Raw genomic sequence first — 22,417 nt, 5'->3', positions numbered from 1 at the left:
GGTCAGAGCAGTTTCCAATGACTGGAGTGTATTTTTAAATCTTTTTCAAAACTTTTTAAATCTTGTGAAATTCCCCATTAGAAGTAAAAACTTAGCATTTGAGGTCATTATTAAAAACAATCTCAATCCAGTAAGAGCTTTTTAGTTGGAGAACCTTTGTGCATTTTACACATGTGGTTTAAAGAAATTTTAGTGAGGTCTACAATTAAAATTTTATTTTGTTCCACCCTATCTTAAAGCCTCTATTGAAAGTATACTTACCCTTGAAAGAAGAGAAAAAGACTCATTTAGGGTAATTAGTTACAAACGCAAATCACAAGAGCATCATTGAAAAATGTTTGCCATCCTCATTTGCAGGGGCTAATATCCCATATCTGGCAAGGAGGCGGGGCTGTGCTTCTCAGTCTCTGACAGGCCTGAAGAGGCTGACAGAGCATCGGGGTAGATGAGGGTTTGTTCCTCTTCCTATATTCTTCCCGTGTCCTAAACTGTTAGGTGGTACTTACAAACATTACAGTTAATTGAAGCAACCATCGTTAGACATTATGAGAATTTCTTTCTACTCCTTGAGACAACTGGGTAACCGCTCTGGTTTAGAACCACTGAGCGTCTCCTAGAGATGCTCATAGCTCTTTGTAAGATCTATAGGGTCCAAGGACATCTGCATTCAAACGTTACACATTTTCTGTGTCTAGCATCCTTTGAAAACCTAGCCTCTTCTAGGGCCACACTTTCTGACAGCACGGGGACAAGTGCATTCATTCCCTAAGTGTTCACATAAGCAGAGGTTTTCTTGGAGGAAAAAAAAATACTTGTCATTCTTTCCAAGTGGCTCATTCTGTTTGCAGTAGAGGCAGTGAACTGCTGTGAGGAAATGAAATTCTGACAAATAACTTGCTCTCAGCTGGTGCACTAATTGAAATTGAACCTAATGCTTCCGATGAAGAGTGATCAGAAAGTCCACGCCAGTCTGCAAAACAGAACGAGCAGCCCACGTTGACCTTCAGAAGGTTACAGAGCAGAGTCAGTGGGCTGGGAGGAGGTGGAGGTTGCCAGCGGAGGGGACCCCGGAACTGGAGGAAGTCTGGGGGTGGTGGATGGGCGTTGGGGTAGTTTTCCAGGTCTGACAGATTATAAACCTAACTGCTAAATTTCTATGAAGTCACTGAAAACTCAATAGGAATTCAAGCTAATTTTGTGAAGATGATCTAGTTCCTGACTACTTTATATTTCACAGAAACCAACTCACAGGAGGAGGAGACAGAGCAGGATTTCCCAGAGTTCTACCAAAGCTTCCTTGCATCCAGACGCTGACTGCGCAGCCCTCGGGGCAGCGGGGAGGAGACTGGGCATCACCCCATGCAGCGTGCACCTGTGGTTTTCAGCAGCCTCCCCACCCCGCCACACCACCGTGTATATGCCGTGACAGGGAGCGGGCAAGGTAGGGGTTTTTGTCTTTTTGTGAACAATCACATACAGTAGGTGACCAAAAAATATCTTTTGGATAAATTAATGAAATAGCTTCAGGTTTTGAAAAGTAAAAGAAAAATTAAGGCGACTGTTTCAGAAAAAGGGAAAGTAGCAAAGTAAATGGAAATAAACATCACGTACTACACTTGGTGCAGCAGTGAGTATTACCACCACCAAAACAGTGTGAACCCTGTATGTGCATTAATCCAGAAGGTAGGGTTTAACTACATGGAGGTGGGTTAGTAGTTACAAGGCCTTCCTTGAACATCACGCTGCATTAATACGCAATTCCTAAAAAAATTAGTGACCCCAGAAGCAATATAGAGACCTAAACATATGAACAGAGAAACAGGAAACTGCTCAGAGTTGCACCTGGATACAGCAGAAGGTATGAGGGTGCTGTGTTTCCGTTATCAGAGCCAGCTCTGATGTTTAGACTATGCATCTGATCTCCTCTGATAAAGCAAAGGCAGCATTTACTTCACTTACTTAAAGGAAGAAAGTAGCTTTCTGAAGTTCTGAGAGCGCCTGAATCTGTCTTGCATCTCACAGGACACAGGGCGGATAATAAGGACCTGTTGGGTAGGTGGATTTCCCTGTATCCACGTGGCAAATAGCTTCTTGGTTTCAGACTAAATATACAAGTAGGTGTTCCTCGATTACAGAAGATAAAATGCTTTATACTTTGTTTTTGGTAAAGTCAGAGGTGAAGACCATAGAAGCCTTTAAATGATACCCAACAAATACTGAGAAAATGTATAAAGGAAAGTTTTCTTGAAGTTTTAGTTGGAAAACACAGATAAGAGCAGGGTCTTGGGCTTACACCTGGAACTCTGAGCAGCCTCAAGTAGCCGTGCACTGCCACCTAGTGGCTACATCTGTAAGTACCACCTGGTTTGGCATCTAGGCCCTTAACATCGAAGGCCCCAAAAACCTAATGTCTCTACACCCATCCAGCAGTGTCAACTCTTTAACTAAATCCTAAACAAGGGTCTAAACACAGGAAAAACAGGCAGTAACGCTAAAGTATTTTATTAATAATTTATTGTCAGTAAGAAAGACTGGCTAATGGTAGTTTTCAGTAAAAACCTTTACATGACCGTTGCATCACAAATATACAGACACTATAAAAACGGTGTAGTGATGGTTTTGGTTCTAAACAGGTAAGGAGAAGGTCCCCATTACACTTTCCAGTAATGAAAAATGTTTATAATTCTAAAATACAGTAACTCATTTAAGACATGTCCATGTGGAAGATCTTTCCTCCTCCTATGTACAGCTAGAAATCAAAGACTATGTTGAAATGTCTTAATGAAATGTACTTCAGTGGAAGAGGACATATAATGAAACCCTGGTTATATTAAAAAATCAGGGTGCTAGGTAATGACGCTAACACCACCAAATTTCGGTCAAAAACAAATGCACCAAGAATCTTGAAAAACCTAGTTAAAACTATGAGAAATCAAATCTGTACATAAAATTTACAAAAAAAAGAAAAAATAATCAAATCTATATAAATACATGAATCATGCTAACAAGGTGATAGGACTGATTTTTCGTTTCATTACTTTAACAGACACATGTAAATGCAGACAGAGGTTCGGAAATGGCACGGCCAAAGGAAACCTCCTCCCGTTACAGTAGGTTCGGACACCGGAAATGGCTAACCTGTCCAGAGGTGCGTGACTCAGTGCAGCCATGCCCATGGTAGCTCACCCAAAAAGAAGAGAAGGAAAGAAAAGCGCTGAAGCACTGCTGCGGAGAATGATGCAGAAGATCACGTACAGAACCAGCTCCAGGTTCGTTCGGGTCCAGGCACTTTGGGGGGAGGCTGAGCGTCACACCTGCGTGTGTTGCTGCGCATCCAGCGGGGGGACCGTCACCTCCTCGAAGTGACCGTCCTCCCCACTCTCGTAGTCACTCATCATGACCTCCGACTCTACGTCACAGCACGCCGACACGTCAGAGCAGGAGGCCGTGGAGGCGTACACGGACAGGGGCATGGTTTCTGCGGGAGGGGCTTCAAAGTTTCTGGGGTACCCTGGAGGGTAGGGGGCATAGGGTTCTCTGCATGGACTGTTCTCGCTGGCGCCTGGTTTTTGAGGTTCAGACATATCGACGGGGTAGAAATTGGGCAGATACTGATTCAAGTGGAACCTCTGCCGGTTTCTTGAGGAGGAGCCCAGACTGCCTGCGGCGGGCATGTCTCTGGGAGGGTGTATGGACTCGAACTGGTCGCTGAATTCCGGAGGCAAGGGCGGCAGTTCGTCAGGTGCGGGGAAGTCTTCCGGTGGCGGTGGGAAATCGCTCTCGATGTCGTAGCCTCCGGGGTAATAGTCTGTGTCGATGGCATTTGGATCTGCTGAGTAGAGTGGGGTCTGCTCGTCAATGACCTCGTAATTGGGAAATTCTTGTATATCTGGCAGAGGAACGCTCGGCATCCAATCCGACGTATCCCAGTGATAGCCTTGGCAGGAAAGAGAACAGATTTCAGTGTCTTTCCTCCCCGCTGTCTGGGCCAGTGCACAAAGTGTAGAACAAGCGCAAAGGCTTCCCACGGGTTCCTCCCTGCTCTCTTCTCAATGCTTTGAGGGCCCCCCTCACCCTGACGAAGTTTTGACAACCTCTCTGAGCCGGGCTCTAGTTCCAAAAGGGGGACCTACAGTTTCATGTAGGCGCTTAACTTTCAAGGAAAGCAAACAAGTCTGAACAGAAGCAGGGTGCCGGCCTCTGAAGGATGGGTACTTTCCAACAAGCGCTTCCCATCTGCCCTTCAGGACCCACTGCTCTATCTGAAGGGGATCCGTTCAGGCTCAGGACGCAGCAACATGCTAACATTACAAAATAAAATTCCTTTATAGACATTAATAAAGGTACGTACAAAGCATGCTTCCAAATCAAGCAAAATGCAACCCAAAACTGAAAAACAGCATAAGTTTGGATCGATTACAACAACCAGTTTTTGTTACTTTCACAAGGACAAAGAATCATTTTGGACTATATTTTTTTTTAGGAACCTCCCGATATGGGGATGCTCCCCCCACCCCGGAGATTACGGAACTCCTCGGACACGCAGGCGAGGCGACGGGTTTAGAATGCAGCACACACAGCTCTGGACTCAGTTACTGCGGCATCCACGGAGCGGACAAGTGAAGCAGGGCAGCCGTGGGGGCAAACCTTTACCAATTTTTTTTAGTGAGTATCAATGAACAACTGGCATGCATAAGTCACCTCTTGATTTGCTGAGGTCGGGAGCAGCCAAAGACTCTTTTGGTGGCAGAGTAGAGAGAAAAGAAAATATTTATAATTAAAACAGAAAGATGGCTGGAAAGGCAATCACGGTCAGTACATAATACAATGCCCACTGTTTTTCAAGGCCCAGTCAGCCATGGACCAGCCTCTGAGCCGTGCTCCCTAGAAGGTCCAAATGGCTGAGAAATGCATGTGGCACAAATGAAATGGGGCAGGGGAGGAGAGGAAAAGATGGGGGTGATGAGCTCTGCCAGGGAACTCAACATGAGTTTACGTTCTTTTTCTTTTTTCTGGCTATCTGAACCTGAACACGCACCCAATTTGGTTAGGAAGAGTCTATAAGCTCCAATAAACACGTAAATTGAGAGGGAACTTAAAAGACACCTTCGTGATACTGAACGGTATTGATGACACAATCCAAATACATCCAAAGTTATGTAAGACACACACTTCACAGCACAGTACTGCCCTCAAATGTACGTTACATTCAGACAAATTCACCACTGTAGGGACTCGTGAATGGACAGAAGAAACTCTCGACAAACCCTGCCCATTCTGGACCCGACTCGATGTTCCCACCGTTCCCTTCTCCCCAGAGAAAGCATGGACTGTGCTGACTCCCGACCACACCCCAGAGCTGCGAAGCCACGCGCTCCTCCCCGACTCCCATTTCATACACAGAACTCTAGCACCGAGGCCGAGGCCGAGGGCCACATAAGGAGATGTAAATCCCACTTCAGTCAGGGCCACTGCCCTGGGCAGGTGGGTTCTTATCTTTCAAAGGGGAGTGGAAATCCCTTTACTAGAAGGATTAAATCAGATAATGTAGGTCGAGCCCGTAGCTATTGTCATGATTCTTATTCTTGGAAAGTAGTAATCACAGTGGAAATAGGGTCACTTCAGAGCTTTTCTGAACAAAACCTGCTTTCCATGCATTGTACAATTGTTCCCGAAAAGCCATGTAATAAATAAATAAATTTGGAGCAAAGAGGACCTGACTGGTGGTTCTCTTCTAGGAATTTAAAGCTAAAAGTGAACCGACCATGGTGACGCTAAAAAATAAGCCAGTATTTAGTCAATGTGTAGCTACAGAATTGTTTCTAAAGTCTACAAAAATGTAATTTCTTGAAGAGAGGACTGACAACCTGTTACTCCAGAGACACTAGATTCTTAAAATTCAAACAAGCAGTCAACTTTAAATACAGTTTCTATTACTTTTCAATGAAGGAGAGCCCATGAAAGGATGGTTTTAAGTTCTGCTTTCTAAAATTCCATCAATATTTATAACTAAAATCCACTAGACAAGATACAGATCACTTTACCATTGCCCAAGACACAGTACTTGTTCTTGGGAAATTACAACCTTCCACCTGGCCTGCCCTATCCTGAAACCATCCTCTCAACTCAATCTTGAAAACACACCTGTTTTCCCAAAGACGATCCCCTAAGGGTAATGCACTCTTGATTGTGTAGAGAAAGGCAAATTCTAAGCCCTCCCAGAGATGGGATTTACAATTTAAAAGCTACTAGGCTGTGCAATTTACATGTGATTACTCCAACTTCAGTGCATTGATAAAGGGCTTATTTAATTTAAAGTAACGTTAGGTGCTGATCAATGCCCTTTCAGAGAATTTTAAACAGAGATAAAGCTTCATATTAATTTTCACTACACCATATAATGAAAATAATTACTTTCTGCCATGTTCTATCATTATCCTTAATCACACTCAGGTAATTATAAAAGCTGTGTGTTAGTGTTATTCCTATGAAGAAGACTGAAAAAAAGAAATGTTCAGCTAGAATGTAACTACTAAGCTTCTTAATGCCATGTCATGTAAAGCCAAGCCATCAAGATCCCACAGGTCAGTTCTGCTGTCTATATAAATTCACCACGAGTGGCAAAGAGTGACAAAGACGTAACATTACGTAAGAATATTTCTGCAACATACCTGGATTACGAATATACATACACACCATGCACAAAAGTACCCAACCCCCTCAAAACCACAAACTTTTTTTTTTTTTTTATACACTACAACAGGCAAAAGCACAGGATTCTCTGTAGCAGGGACTATAAACACAAACACACAGCACACGTATTGTGACTATACCTTCTTCATTCACCGTGTCAACGACAGCGTTGACAAGGTGGATTACAGTCACTATGGAAGCTTGTAAAAAGGTACAAAAGGAGTAAATTAGGAAAATCTTCAGTTAGAAAATAGTGCATGAAATAGGATTTCTTTATATAATTTCTACCTCCTAATTTAAAAATGTGAAAACTTTAACACGTAATATAATTATGCATGACCCCTATACTCTGTATACTATGTATCTTAGATATTTTTCTAATCAAGCTATATGCAGTCGCTATCAAAGGGATAAAGTAAGCATACTATACTGTAATTTAAGACATATTTTAGCTCTAAGTTTTCTCACTTACAGATCTAGTCATGACAAAACAATCCTTACTTAAACATCTCATGGGCAAAAGACTTCACATTTAAACAGTAAAGTGCTGGCTAAGCCAATTTTCTGGGTTTATTTAATGAATTTGTACCTTCCAAGAAAAATTTAGTATTACATAATAAGATAAAATATGTAATATAAATACAAAACTGGCTTTAATTCCGTTCTATGTACTCCCAACTACAAATTTCTTATCTTTTTTTTGCAGACGGGCTAACAGCTGGGGAGCTAACATACCAACAGAGAAATACAGACTGTCTGCCTGGCTGTTTCCTAGGTAAATTCCCTTTTATTTGTAGATCAGATTGTTTTAAACCATCTATGCCAAGATAAACATGTGTGCATGTGGTAAGCTGAACAATGGCCCTCCAAGATGTCCACATCTAATCCTGGGAGACGGTGAATATGTTACCATCCCTGGCAAAGGGACTGACTTCGCTGGTATGATTAAAGGTCTGGAGATGGGGAGATTTTCCTAAATGGTCTCTAGTGGGTGGAGGGAGCGAGGACTACAGAAGAATGGCCAAGGAGAGAGGCAATGCTCTCTTTCCAAGGAGACCGGCTTCTAGACGCTGGGAAAGGTCAGGGAGCAGGTTCTCCTCTAGAGGGGGCAGAAACACAGCGGCCCTGCCAACACTTCCATGTGAGCCCACTGACCTACGGTGGGATTTCTAAACTACAGAACTGTAAGATGATATATTTTACCTTGTGTTAAGCCACCACCTTCGTGGTGATCTGTTACAAAAGCCTCAGAAAACTAAAAATATAATTTAAGTCCACGTTCTTTATCCAGACTGACTGATAAAAATTAAAATACAAACACTCCTGGATGTTTTCTTTCTCATACTAAATTTTCCAGCAATTAACTTTTGTAACTGATGGACCACAGTTTATTAAAAGCAGTTAGCAGTATTAAGAAGAATGATGTTCTAAGAAAAACACTGACAAGATTCTGAAATTTATTTATGAAGAGCATTTGAGGAACCAAAATAAAAATTACATAAACTGGCAACACTAACGTTTTAAATTAAACCTAATGGAAGAAAGAATTCGTTTTGTTGGTTTAATAAGCAAAGCTACGCTCATAGACTCCATCGCTAAGTAATAAATAATAAACATAGGTGAACTCTGACCTGACACATAAGATGCTTGAAATCAGAAATGAATGGAGTAAATTTGTGGCCATCTTTACTTTGGAAAAAGACTGAAATATATTATGAACTATTACTCTGGGTTTAGAAATTAATAATAATGGGTTAATTCCACCAAATATTTGAAATGGCTAAACACATTACATTTTTACGCAAAAAAATTAGTTAAACTTACTAATTCCGAGCTGCAAAAATTTCCACTAACAACTATTTTATTACTGAATATTGACCATTTTCTCTATTGCTATGTATTATCATGGCAAAGCTGGTTACTGACGCAGTTTACCTAGAGAAATCAGATCAACAGAACTGGCATCAAAGATCCCATTGTCAAAAACTTTCTTCATTAGAAATATAATCAGACTTACTAGCAGTCTCTTAAACTGTGCTCTCAGTCAGTACGCTCTGATCCAAATAGGAGCTGGGGCCGCAGGGGAGTTGGGGGAAGAGACAAATAAAACCTTGTAACAGTGAAGGAGCTCCCGGAGCTGAACATTCCGACTACCACATCGCCTCCCAGGGGTGCAGCAGCAGGAGGGTGGATGGGGGGTTGTGGTCAAGAAAGCTGCTGCAAGCATTTTTTTTTTAAACCCCACAAAACCTCTAGAACTTACTATTGTGGAAAAAAAAAAAAAAAACCAATCAGAAAAAATCTTTCAGTTAAGTATATTTTCTTCCCTATTTCCGACAGGTTGCTGCAGTTCAAAGACCTATCCCATTAGGAACGCCTGAAATATTCTCCCCGCTGCAGATGCTCATGCAAGCTGTACAAGGGGCTGTCTACTGGTGGTCCCGAGTGGGACGTGAACACTCGGAGCCTCCACAAGGGCCCCGGGCACACCCACGACACTCCACACGCAACGCCATGCCCACAGCATGGCAAGCAAGCCTGTGCTTCAAACTCTTTACTCACCATTGTCATCGCAGGACTCAGACTGGAAGGAGCTGAGGGACTGCACCTCTGACAGGCTCTCCCGGGCGCTGTATGGATGCGAAGGCTTTTCCTCCAGGGGTTTCTTGGACAGACAGGGATCGAGGTCCACGACTTTAGCTAAAAGGAAGAGAGGACAATGGTCAGCTCCAGGACGGTGAGGCCTCTGCTTGGCTCGCTGCCGTGTCCTCACACAGGGCAAGCACACCTGAACACTGCCTGAGACTGACGGACTACAGGAACAACTGGAAGGAAACGGGGGAAGTGAATGAAAAACAAACCAAAAACCTCCAAACCTGCAAGTATTCTTGCAGAACAGAAAAAGTCTCCATAAACCCCACCAGTGGAGATCACGAGACAGTATGGGGAATTAAAACTTCCTCTTAAAAAGACACATGCAGCCATTTTTAAAGCATCAAATGATACAGACTGCTGTTATAAATACTATGCTTCTCTTTTTAAAACATCCATCATACAGGGGTGCCTGGGTGGCTCAGTGGGTTAAAGCTTCTGCCTTTGGCTCAGGTCATGATCCCAGGGTCCTGGGATCAAGCCCCGCATCGGGCTCTCTGCTCCGCGTGGAGCCTGCTTCCCTTCCTCTCTCTCTCTGCCTGCCTCTCTGTCTACTTATGGTCTCTGTCTGTCAAATAAATAATCTTAAAAAAAAATCCATCATACAAATACTCTTCCTAATTTGTCCTAATAAGCCCCCCAAATCCTGAGAGCCCATCTCCATCCCAGAAAGAGATGCTCTCTCCTGAACATTAGTGTGAGGTCCTCGATTGACAGACCATCACCACCACGGCTCTCGGCCACAACAAGCATCTCACACCACACCCCCAGGTCTCGGAGCCCGAGCGCAGTGATCCCCGCTGTGGGCTCCACCACGTGACTGGGCCCACCAGCTGCTCTGGCAGAAGGTACAAGGTCATGGTTCAGCTCAGTGACATTTGACGCAGGTGCAAAGAGCCACGCTTACTGTCGTAGTCGAAGTCCCAGCTGGGCTTCTGTATGGAGTCACTGTCCGACGGGGAGTTTGAGGGCGGCGGGGGTGGCAAGTTTGGAGCCACGCTGCATACGGCCACGGCTTTCCGGTGTCCGTGCACAGCCTCGGGGTTAAAGGTGCTGAACTCTGGATGCTCCGGGATGGCAGATCCTTCAAAGGAATTGCGGTCCAGGTTGTTCCTAGAGTCGCTTGGAATGCTTGGAGTGTAGGAGATAGGACGGACAGGCACCTGGGGTGGTATGTCTGAGTAAATGTTCTTATTGAGCTTGGCATCAAAATACGGTCTTTGCAAGAAAGCGGCGCTGGGGCCCAGGTGCTTGTCTTCGGGTTCGGCCTGGTGTTTCTTCTTCCGACTGATTATCTTGCGGCAGAGGACAAACAGCCCCACTAGCAGGAAGATCCCCGTAATAAAGACAAGAATGCCTATCCCCTCGGCCAGGCCGATGTTCCACGGAGTGGACACGTACTGATTGGGCGTGGCGTCCTCACAGTGTCGGCCCCTGTACTCACGGCTGCAGTTGCAGTGGTAGGAGCCGTGCGTGTTCTCACACAGCGCCCCGTTGCGACAGGGGCTGGCGGCACACTCGTCAACGTCACTCTGACACCTGCCAAGAACGAGGACAGACACTTGCCACACACGTCTCAATAGGCCAGCCCCCCTAGTTCCCAGAGCCCAGGGACTGAACAAAAAGCAGGGTGAGTAACCGCCAAAAAAACGCTACCAACAAGTTATTACAACCAAAAAAACCCTCATGGAGTAATTAGTCACGTGAGTCTACACTGGGTACCTCGGGGAGAGATGCACGACATCACGCCGTATTTAACTTTTTTTTAGGATGCCACAGATGATTAAACCAAACCCACGGGCTAAGCATTCAGTCTGTGTCTCATTCTCGTTGTTCAGAATGCACACTGGATAAATGGTATGCTGGAAACTGTTCTAAAAGGCTAGCTTAAATTTCTAAAATCCTCCTGTTTAGAAATAGGACGGTTGCATAAACATGCGAAAATTTAGAAATCTTTCATTTTAGAACATTTCTCCTGCTGAAAACCTCCCACAGCCCCTCACCTGACCAAACACTCCCAGGCTGCTCCACCCCCTCTGCCTTTCCAAGCGGGGGCCTGCGCTGATGTGCCCGACACTTCTCAAAGCCTCCCCACTTTAATAAAATATACCTACTGCCCTTCCCTGTACTCAACTGCCAGTCAACAGTTGAGACATTTTTGTCAAATATATTCTCAACTGACTGGAATTAGAAAAGTCAGTTTAGGGACTAAGACCCCGGGGTGCCTGGGTGGCTCAGTTGTTAAGTGTCTGCCTTCAGCTCAGGGTCATGATCCCAGGGTCCTGGGATCAAGCCCCGCTTCAGGCTCTCTGCTCAGTGGGAAGTCTGCTTCTCCCTCTCCCACTCCCCCTGCTTGTGTTCCCGCTCTCAGTCAAATAAAATCTTAAAAAGGAACTAAGACCATGTGACTGATGGCAAAACTCACTACTCCAACCACCGCTGAAGCAGAAGCGTAGGCAGATACCCACAGGTAGCTCGCCCTCACAGCCTGCCCACAGGATGGACGGGCCACACCTCAGTGAGGCGGGAGGCACTGACAGACAATGTGCAGTTACTTGGTAAACCGAACAGTGAAAGGGCATCCGGGAACTAAAATGCCCGCCTCTTCCAAGGTGTACCACGAGCCCCTCTGTGCCCCATTTTCCTCCCCCAGAAAACAGCTGCTAGATACTAGATAAGTGTGAGTGATGACGTATTCTGAAGAGAGGTCACTGCCGTCCCACTGAAAAGACAGGTAACAACTCCAGGTGCGTCTGCCGTAACAGAACTATCGCTCCCCACACGCGCCCTGCCTGTGAGCACCTTGTGGGTAAGGATCTCTCAAGTACGGAGGTGGGCGTTTTCAAGCACGACGCTGCAGTTACCTGCTCCGTATTTTAAGGAGTGAAAGGATAACAGCTGCAAAGAGCTAAGGGGGTGGGACGTGAGATTCTAAAGCAGTGTTGCCCCAAACGAACAGAGTTCTGCTGCGTCTGCGAATGGACGTGACGAGACGGAAACACAGGTGCTAGAAGAAGCCAGTTACCTTTCTCCCCTAAAACCCGAATCACACTGGCAGACAGCACCATCCAAACTGTCAAAGCACGTGCCCCCGTTTTTGCAGGGCTCATCCTTGCAGTAGGGGCTAAGCTGGCACCTGCGGGAGGAGAGGAACAGAGGCATCAGTGTCACACTTGTACTGCAAAGGACAACACAATAGGGAACAAAAGGAGGCATTTCCAGAACTTTCACCCCGAGAGCTACACTGACCTCTGACCGGTGTATAAGCCTCTGCACTGACACACAAAGTCCCCGTTGTCCACGATGCACGTGCCACCGTAAAGGCACGGGTTGGAGGAGCACGGGTTAACACTCAGCTCACAGGACGCCCCTATGTACAGGGCACTGCATTTGCAGTAATAACCTGCAGGCGCAAGAGGGAAAAAAAGCTTATTCAATAACTCAAAAAATCTATCTTAGTATAATACTGGTTTTTACTTTTAAGAGAAGCCCTTGTTAACAACCGTGAGACCCGCAGAAGTTCGTACAATTCCCATTCTCTCTGGGTACAGTGTCGTCTGTACCAACAAGATCTCACTTCCACTGTTGGTAAAACCAAACTAGAAGAGCTGCAGAGAGAACCCATAATTAGCTTCAGTTAATCAGAACTTGCGGGCCAAGCACAGACAGCAAGGAAAAAGTCCCTTCTTTGAGTGACCATGCGGACTGAGAGCACTTACGACCCAACACATCCCCTTTTATTCGAGCTCCCAAACTTTTAAAGGCTGCGGTAACAACATGAAAGCACTCAGGAGACTATGAACTACCATCGGGGAAGGGGACTGTCACATGTGTCCAAACGAGCATAAAGAATGTCAGATTTCTTGCTAAGACTGTGACATGGGACAGCTTGTGTGGTAGACTTTTTCCAACTGTCCCTGGGGCAGGACTGCACTTCCCCGCTGCCTCTGAAGGCAGGCACGGCTGTGAGAGCTTCTCTAGCCAAAGACGCGGTACTCTGAGCTAGAAGCTTTATGAGACTGTGTGTGGCACCACGCTCTCATCCTCCTGCTGCTATAGGGATCACAGTAGCACATTTCAAGAAAATGCTTCTTTCAGTCCTATCCTGGAGTCAACGAGGACGGTGTCCCTGCTGACCTGATGTGGACGTGGAACGTGAGCACAGGATAAACCTTCACGTGGCGTCCTTTCGTGGGGATAACCTGGCCTGTTCTGTGCACAGGGTATGCACAAACATGTCCCCAAAATAACACAAACCCAAATCCTCTGAAATCCCACTGACGCGCCATTCTCATTTTTGCTCCGTTCATCACACACAGCTCTACTGATCAGGCACTGTGACTGTCCTGTCCTTTCACAGCATCTATTACTGGGAAAGGAACAAAAGGGGCCAGGTTAACAAACGCCACGGAGTACTCTACTACTCTGAGGCTTCGGGACAGGACTGGTTACACTCCAAGAGGGTTCGAGGCATTCTGGAAAACCAAACCCCATCTGCAGCAAGACTAGCAGTCCCTAGATGCTGAGCCACCAGACCTAAGGGGGCCCTCCGGAAGGACAGAGTGCACAGTTCTGAGTCCCGGTGGGTCAGCACCAATGTGACTGGAAGGAGACTGTGCAAAATAAACACCACAGGGAAGAAGAGGGCAGTCAGCCGTGGTTCACCAGTGGTGCCTGGTGCGGAACGAAGAGGAGGTTCCGAGCCTGACTGGGGGGGAACAAATCCTGAGTCCAGCCCTGCTCTGGTTTCCCTCAGTTCCGACACTGACTGTAGGATCCGACACCATCGCTCACGTGGGAAGGGGAAACAGAAAGACCTGAGGCTCTTCCCAAGGGTCTCCACGTGCAGCGCTCTGAAGATGACTAGCACGCGAGGCCTACCTCCAGCAGGAGACGGGTGGCAAACGCCTCCATTCTGGCAAGGGCTGCTGGAGCAGTCTTCAGTAGCTGTTAGCAAGCACCCAGGAGAGACGTCCACCCATTCTTCAATGTGTGCATAGCTTCTCGGTTTGTTATTCAGAGGGAGCTCCTGCCCGTTCAAATAGATGGAGTCCATACAGCCACGGAAACCGTTCCCGACTTGGGGGCTTCTCCCGTGCCTGGTGCCTTGCTGACGGATGTGGCCACCAAAAAACACATGGTTATCCAGGTTTAGGGTTTTCAGGGTCCCGGGGGCTGTGCCTGATGCAGTATGAACTTGGTCTAGAACCAACCTAGCATAGTTTCCGTTCACTTCTAGAGACACGGCATGCCACAGCCCATCGTTGACTTGAATGCTCTGAACAGACACGATGCCAGGACCACTTCCACAGTCGAACTTGTACTGCAGCCTTCCATTATGAATCTGTGACAAAGATAATTACCATTCACATTACTCTTGCAGGATCGTCCACAAGGAACTCTGATCAAACATCCAAAGGAGAGGTACGTTTAGTGACTGAAGTGAGTGAGACTGCCTTTAAGCACTGCAGAACACACGCTTGTCTCATCAGTGCACGGAGAATAAAAATGAACCTAACACAAGTTCAAGTGCCAAGTGCACCTCCGAAAAGCATCATGGAAATCACCCACAATTAACTGTTAACCGAATAACAACCAAAAATAGCATCAGGTAAAATCAAAAGTGAATCATGCATTAAAAAAAAGAAAAAAAGATGATTAGCACTTTTAAGCAGTTATGAATGCTCTCTATAAACTGTCTCTATAACAGTAGTAAGATGTCATACCACTGAGAGTTTGAATGTTAACTGTCACATGACCTAAAGACGCTGTGAGAAACAGAAGTCAATCTCTATATTATGGCAGAGCAAAAAGAGCTTTTTAGCCCCAAAGTCGAAAACTTAAAGAGGTATCGAGGAACTATTTAAGTGTGGAATAAGACCATTTCCCTTAATTTTTTTTTCCAAAAATGGACAACATGAACATAAAATGGAATTTCATATTTTTAAAGTCTTCAGGTACAAAAACGTACCTCTAAGATGCTGTAGTCGGTCCCGCGGGCGTACATCACGACCGCGTGAGCGGAGTATGTTCTGAGCCTCATGGTCAGCTTCATCTCCAGTCTGTTTTCATTTTCCATTAGACGGTATTTCACAAAGCTGTTTCCAGTAAATGTGACCGATGAACTCCCTGAATCATGAAGAGGAAAACATGAATCAGAACCAAGTTGAAACATATTTATAAAAGTGAGATTTCCCCCTAACACTGATCCAAGTTTTTATCTAAGGTTACAACATTATAAAATTCAATTCAATGGAAAATGTTTATTTGCTTTAATAAAAAGCATAGCATAACTGGATTTTCTTTAGGAAGAGAACCGGACTATTATATCAGAGAGAAACGAATTCTAAAACAACGAAAGATCTAAATATAAAAAGGTTCAATACAAATTATTAGAAGACAATTGAGGAAAATATTCACACAGCCTCAGGTGGTCTGGGGAAACTCTTCAAGCAAAGTATAATCCCCAGTCTCCAAAAAGGATGAACATCACTCTGCAGAGGTAGAAATGGTTATGTAAAATTACACAGAACCGACAAAAATTTAATTTCAAAATGACAAGAGACACTGTAAACAAATCAAAACACCAGTAATAGATAGTGGGATGGAGGTAACATTCACGCTCACAGCGTACGGAATGTTCTACACACTGAAACAAGACACAAATAACCCCGACAGGCGAGTAAAGAATACGAACAGGCCATCCAAGAGAGGAAATGCTAGTGGAATAAATAAAACTTTCACAGGAAGCTGGAGCAATGCAAACTAAAATAACTCGTTACCATTTCATGCCCACTGGATGGGGGAATTTGTTTTTTAATTGAAAACCTTATACTGGCAAGAGAATGGGCAGTGAGACAGTCACAAAGGACTGTAAGTAAGGAACTGGTATAACTTTCTGGGAAACTAATATAATGGTAATATTTAAAAATTAAAAGCGCAGTTAATCTTTGACGTAGTAAATCCTAGTTTTAGAACACACCAATAAAGGCTCTATGTATAAAGTACTTTTTTAAAAATTAAAGTACAATTAACATATAATGTTGTATTAGTTTCAGAACTACAACAGAATGACTTGATAATTCTGTCCATTCCTCAGTGCGTCACCATGATTAAGTGTAGAAAAGGATTCGTTTTTAACATGAGAAAATATCTTCACAACCTCAAGCTCATTTATAATTAAGGACAAAGCTGACAAAAAACGATACAGCCCCTCAGAAGCATTAGGTTTATGGGCATGGACTTGGGAAGGTGCCTACAACATATGTTAAGCCACAGAAAACCAAGCAGTAGACTGTGAGAGGTGGTGACTCCAGTTTTTCTTTTTTTTTCAGTAAAGAGAATGTGGGGAAAACCACTCTTGAGTATGTACATGTGGGACTGTTATGTTGGCATGAGCACAATCAGAGAGAAGGAAGAGCATCACTAGTAACTCAGCGATGAGCTGTTACACATAGAGAACGGAGAAGTGACTACCGCTCTCGATTCATTTGTAAGCCTGACCTGTTATAATCAATGAGCTTTACATCTGTCAACTCCAATAAAGAGAGTGATGGCAAGAAAAAGTAACTTCTGGGGCGCCTGGGTGGCTCAGTGGGTTAAAGCCTCTGCCTTCGGCTCAGGTCATGATCCCAGGGTCCTGGGATCGAGCCCCGCATCGGGCTCTCTGCTCAGCAGAGAGCCTGCTTCCTCCTCTCTCTCTCTCTCTCTGCCTGCCTCTCTGCCTACTTGCGATCTCTGTCTGTCAAATAAATAAATAAAATCTTTAAAAAAAAAAAAAAAAAAAGAAAAAAAGAAAAAGTAACTTCTATAAAAGAAGCATACTTCATCACTGAACTCTTACCTGGGCACGGACCAAACTTGCCACCCGGGCAGACGCAGGAGTATCTGTTGTCTCCTGGATCAGGGACACAATCAGATCCCTCAGGGCACGCACTGTCTTCACATCCATGACGGACAAGTGGGCATTTTCCCTCTTTGTTTAAAAAACAGAGGGGGAGGGGAAGCTCATTAACAGGAATTTCAGGAAAATGGTCATTACTGTGTACACTTCAAAGGCTGCCCATGGGATGATCTGTACCCCCCGCTGTCAGGGACTTGTATGTGTTACCTGTGCAGAGACACATGGCTGTTCGGTGGTGGCGCGGGGTCACAAAACTCAGTCTGGCCGTGCTATGCGTTGACATGACGTTTTCATCCATGGTCACCTTCTCGTCACAGAATTTCCATGGGCAATCCAGTCCTGCACAGAGCTTCTGGAATACATCCAGTATCTTGACACCAATGATTTCCTCAATATCCGTCACGGAAGAATTAATCTTGTGCAGGAGCTGCTTGGTTGAAATGGGGGCGCTACCCGATTTCTCCACGAAAAGCAGGACATCCAGATGTGGAGGAGGCTCAGAGGGCTGCAAACTGACCATCTGTACGTCGTTCCTCCTCACCCCCAAGATGTTCCGCAAAGCCCGCTGGAAGTTGCGCCAGTAGTCCCCAACAAATTCTTCCGGAGTGAGATTGGCGAAGCGAAGCGTGATGCTGTGGTTCAGCATCTCCTGTGTCACCTGCCGGATGTGCACAGTGATGTCTGCCACCGTCGTAAATCTCCCGTCGGTGACGCTGACGTTGAGGAGGTACTGCCCCACGTCCAGCTTTTTGTGGGCTATCAGCTTACCGCCGGTGCTGGAAACAGAGAAGAGTTTGTCCATTTGGGGATCCAGACTGTAGGTTAAAGTGTCATACACGTCTTGGTCTGTGGCGTGAATCTTCCCAATGACGCCACCTGAGTATTCCTCTCCAAAAGCCGTAATGAAAATCTCTAGTGGTAAGATTGCAGGCGGATAGACGCTCTCCTCAATGACCCTGATGTCAACATACGTCAAAGATGACAACGGAGGCTTTCCATTATCTGCCACCTGTGAGAAAATTGAAACAAAAACACTTTTGTCTTTGTCTACACTTTCTTACTGAAATATATTTACACTGTTCATGTTTCAAAAAATTACCAATGACTAGATACTTATTTCTCTATATAAGCCGCCTATCTAGGAAAAGGATAAATATTTCTTCACAGCCTTTTTGCTAACTCATAAGGAAGCTTAGCTCCGTCAAGGTCTATGATGAAGTAACCAAATGAATAAATGAGACCCCCTCAGTGTGCACTGGGATCAAAACAAAGGTATGGCAAAGAAGCCCCAAAACAAACAAAAAACCCCACAATTCTACTCATTTTGTTTCCTCATGAAACGTAAGCTGTTCACACACAAGGAGACAGCTTCCAAAGGAGCACTCCTCTAGGAGGAGAATGTGGGACTGTTATGTTAGCATGAGCCCACATACAGAATCAGAAAGACCTTCATACCTGAATGTGCAGGAGGTAATGATCTTTCTCCTTCCTCTTTATGGCAGCAGACGTCAGCAGGACCCCTTGCTGGTTCACTTCGAAGGCCCCGTCCTCATTCCCACTCACGACAGTAAAGAAGAAGGGCGGGCCATTATGCGAGGAGTCCCTGTCGGTCACAACCAGCTGCAGCACGCTGAAACCCACTGGCTTATTTTCCTGCAGGATACAAGAACCAAAACACACAACTTTCAATAAGACCGAATCTATGTGGTAAGAGACACAGGCAGGTTTTCTGTAACGTGAAGTAAACAGAACACGAAGCGTTGCTGTGTCCCACCGGACAGGAGGACAGAGAAGACGGGGTGGGGGGTGGGCAGTGATGTGGAGGGGGAGGGGCAAAGGGAGCAGTGGGGGCTTGGGGAGGGCACAGGTGAGAGGAAAGGATGCATGGGGAGGAGTGCGAGGGGGATGGAGTCGGGGAGGAGGAAAAGGGAAGACGTGGATGTGAGTCTCTGACGCCTCTCCATACAGGTCAGCAGAAAAGATCAAGGATCCAGCCAGTGAGAATGTCTTAAAAAGCAAAGCACAAAAAGAAGAGAGAAAAGCTTAGCTCTATCTTGAAAATGCTCATTTTGTAGTACTGACAGATGGATTTTACTCTCCCTGTTTTTCTAAAAAGTAGTTTTTGGAAAAGAAAGCTATTTCCAACAAACTGAGGCCAAAAGAAGAGCTCATTTCCAAAGGCAGGTGTTCGACGAGCCCTCTAGCATCCCCGAGATTACCTGGATGATGACACTGTAGTTTTCCTTGGAGAAGACCGGGGCGTTGTCGTTGACATCTGACACATCGATGTTCACAGTGGTCGTGTTGATCCGGGGCGGAGTGCCGTTGTCAGACGCCTGAACCGTCAGTGTGTAACCTGAAATCTGTTCAGACACAAGACAAAGAGAACACATGTCCACTTCACAAGGCCCAAACACAGGGTTTCATCAGACGCGGACTGGCAGCCTGGAAGGGCAGACCTGAGTAACCGGCCTCACGTGCCGTGTCTCGTATGCGGGCAATTCTCCGAACGACGACAAGCACGCGGCAAATACCCACACATTGGAATGTGTGCGCTCAACAGAAGCGACCACTGGTGGTTAGAGTCTCTGGTGCACTCTAGACATTCTCATTCCATGAAAGCATTCCCACTTTAATAAATAACAGATTAATGGAACGTGTAATAGAGAAGTAATATAATGAGAAAAACGTAACAGAGCTCGAAGGCAGTTGCACTCATAGTAAGAGGGATGGCAGCTTTCTCTAAGGCCCAAATGGGACTGTCTGCCGGAAGCCGAGGGAAGCCATCTTCTGGTCCCGAGGGTTTCCTCATCTTCAACACCTCAGGACACCCCAGATCACCCTCCCCCATGCCTTTTACACTCAGATTACAGTCCCCTGTCCAAATCCCTTAGGGTGAGTTCTTCGTGACCCCCTCCCTACAAGGGAAACCACGTCAAGTGAAGTGGATTCCGTTCGAGGGCAGGCCCCTGTGAAGCTGTCTTCCAGAGGAAGAGGTGGGAGATGCCAGAAAGTGGGCTAAACCCCAGAGTATGTTCTGCAGAATAGGAGTCCTGCAGGGTGCCCCAACAGAAAAGGGCAAACGGCCTGGGACACACCACATGCCACTGTCCTGGACATCAGTGTGTTAAAGGAATGGACAGGCGCGTCAGTCACAAACACTCAAATCTGTTCAGCCAGCAGCACGGTGACCGTAAGCCTAACAGTTGGGTTTCCTAAGCTCTTGCAAAGTCCCTGCTCAACAGTAACAGGTCGCAAAAGGAATGAAAGAACTGAGATTTGAACGAGGTAGCTCATCACGGTATTCCCAGATCCCTCTCATCTTAGCTCTACCTGTGAGTGTTCTGAAACTATACTCCACGGTCACCAATGTCCTTTTAATGCACTTCTGGACTTTGTGACCTCTCCAGGCAGCTCCCTGAGTGTGTGAGTGGAGGGACAGAGGGACGGAGGTACAGCACGGCTTTCCTCTCTCGGGTTGCTCATATTAACTCACTACCTCAAGCTGCCTCTATCATCCTCTCCAGAGGCCCGAGCCATACCTGTATTTTCAGCTTTCACATTTCTTAAGTTTGAGTAAAATCTCCAAATACTGGATGAAAATTTCTCCTTACATAAGCCACTGTCCTCCAAAACTTGACACCTCAAACCCCATAGGCCACTGCCTCTCCCAGGGCAGAGTCAATGGCCTCACGATGCCCTGGCTCTTAGAGGGCAGTCCCCAGTCCCAGAGAGCGGACGACAGCCGCCATCTCGGACGCCGCTGCTTCCCACACTGAGTGGTGCAGATTCGGATTTCTCCCTCACGGAGTCTCCACGTTTGTCTTCTCACTCGCTCGTCACGGCACCTGCCAACCGGGCTCCTGTTGCCTCATGGTACAGTAATGGGGGCTGGTCTGCCTGCCTTGCTGGAGGCTCACAGGCTGACCACCACTCACACCTACCGTGACACTCACCTTCCCACCGGTCTCCTTGGAGAATTACACCCGGGCTCGTAACTGCTCACTAACCCCCGCTGCTTGCAGCATCCAGTCTGAGCCTCGGATGTGTTCCTCGCACACCATTCTACCGTGTCCCTCACTTCTTGGTAGGATTCCTCTACTCCAATACAACCCAATACAGTCACCTAAATACATACACACATCCTCCTGTCCCCATGCCTCTGCTGACGAAGCTCCTCACGGGGCCTCCCCTTCTCTCAACGACCATGGTTTTCTGAGTCTCTGCCATTATTGAAAACCTAGTGACTAGCTCCATGAAGTGTCTCCAAACAATGGAGCCAAGAGTAGTTTCTTCCTGAAGATAAACCTTTATTATTCAAACTTCTATCTGTATGAAACACATCTCTTACACTCCTAAGATTTCCCTACTGGAATTGCTTTTCAAGTGTTTGTATCTTGCTTGTCAGTGCCTGAACAAGGCTGGTTCTACCCTTCCCATACTCCCCATCACGTGATAGACGTGAGCACAAGGAACTTGTATGTACTGATTTGGTGATTTGTAAACAATTTAAACCAAACTTTTGCACGTACTGTTTCCCGGTCCAGAAGCTTGGTCACTTTCACTTCTCCCCTGGTAGGGTCGATTGTAAACGGACTTCCTTGGTTACCATCTATAATCGAATAGCGGATGTGGCTGTTTGAAGGTCCATCGGCGTCATCAGCCATAACCTAGAAAACATCAGACTCCTGCTTAGGAGACAGCTAAAGAAGGGGCAGGAGTCTACTAAGCCCATTTCTGATATCAACAGCTAGCTGTTATAAAGCAGTAATTTACAACACACTTAGTAACTGACTGGGATAACAAAAGACATTTCCACATCTTCCAATTATTTTCGAGTAAGGCCACAACAAAAACTCCATTGATCCTCCGAAATTCCCTGCAAAGATCCAGAAGAAGAACACGGTAGAGAAGAGACACACCGTGATGACGGACTGCTCGAGAAGGGCGTCCTCACTGATCACTGCCGTGTAGGTGTCTTGGCTGAACACAGGGGAGTTGTCATTGATATCAGTTACATTAATGTTCACAGTTGCAACATCACTTAAGGAAGGCGTGCCTCCGTCCGTGGCCTCGACAGTCAGGTAATATTCATGAGAGCTTTCATAATCCAGATTCTCAATGATAAATATGGCCCCTAGATGGAAAAGCAAAACGACTTTCAGGACT

At 45.8% G+C, this 22,417-nt stretch overlaps 1 protein-coding gene across 1 annotated transcript in view; it reads right to left on the bottom strand.

Moving 5' to 3' along the window:
* Positions 1–2,487: 2,487 nt before the first annotated feature.
* Positions 2,488–22,417, bottom strand: part of FAT1 (FAT atypical cadherin 1) — a gene marked incomplete at its 5' end in the record, with an annotated part of 117,040 nt that continues 97,110 nt past the window's right edge. The window contains 13 exons of the mRNA XM_080795075.1: positions 2,488–3,937; positions 9,256–9,393; positions 10,253–10,884; positions 12,371–12,481; positions 12,595–12,748; positions 14,227–14,689; positions 15,317–15,474; positions 17,189–17,320; positions 17,456–18,257; positions 18,704–18,901; positions 19,468–19,611; positions 21,781–21,918; positions 22,171–22,385. Of these exons, the coding sequence (XP_080651201.1) occupies positions 3,309–3,937; positions 9,256–9,393; positions 10,253–10,884; positions 12,371–12,481; positions 12,595–12,748; positions 14,227–14,689; positions 15,317–15,474; positions 17,189–17,320; positions 17,456–18,257; positions 18,704–18,901; positions 19,468–19,611; positions 21,781–21,918; positions 22,171–22,385 (3,914 nt within the window). The 3' untranslated portion in view covers positions 2,488–3,308. The remainder of the gene's footprint in view (positions 3,938–9,255; positions 9,394–10,252; positions 10,885–12,370; positions 12,482–12,594; positions 12,749–14,226; positions 14,690–15,316; positions 15,475–17,188; positions 17,321–17,455; positions 18,258–18,703; positions 18,902–19,467; positions 19,612–21,780; positions 21,919–22,170; positions 22,386–22,417) is intronic.

This window comes from Martes martes (assembly GCF_963455335.1).
Source record: "Martes martes genome assembly, chromosome: 2".
Lineage (NCBI taxonomy): Eukaryota > Metazoa > Chordata > Mammalia > Carnivora > Mustelidae > Martes > Martes martes.
Note: the sequence above shows the minus strand (reverse complement) of the source record. Positions and strands in the feature narration are given on the sequence as shown.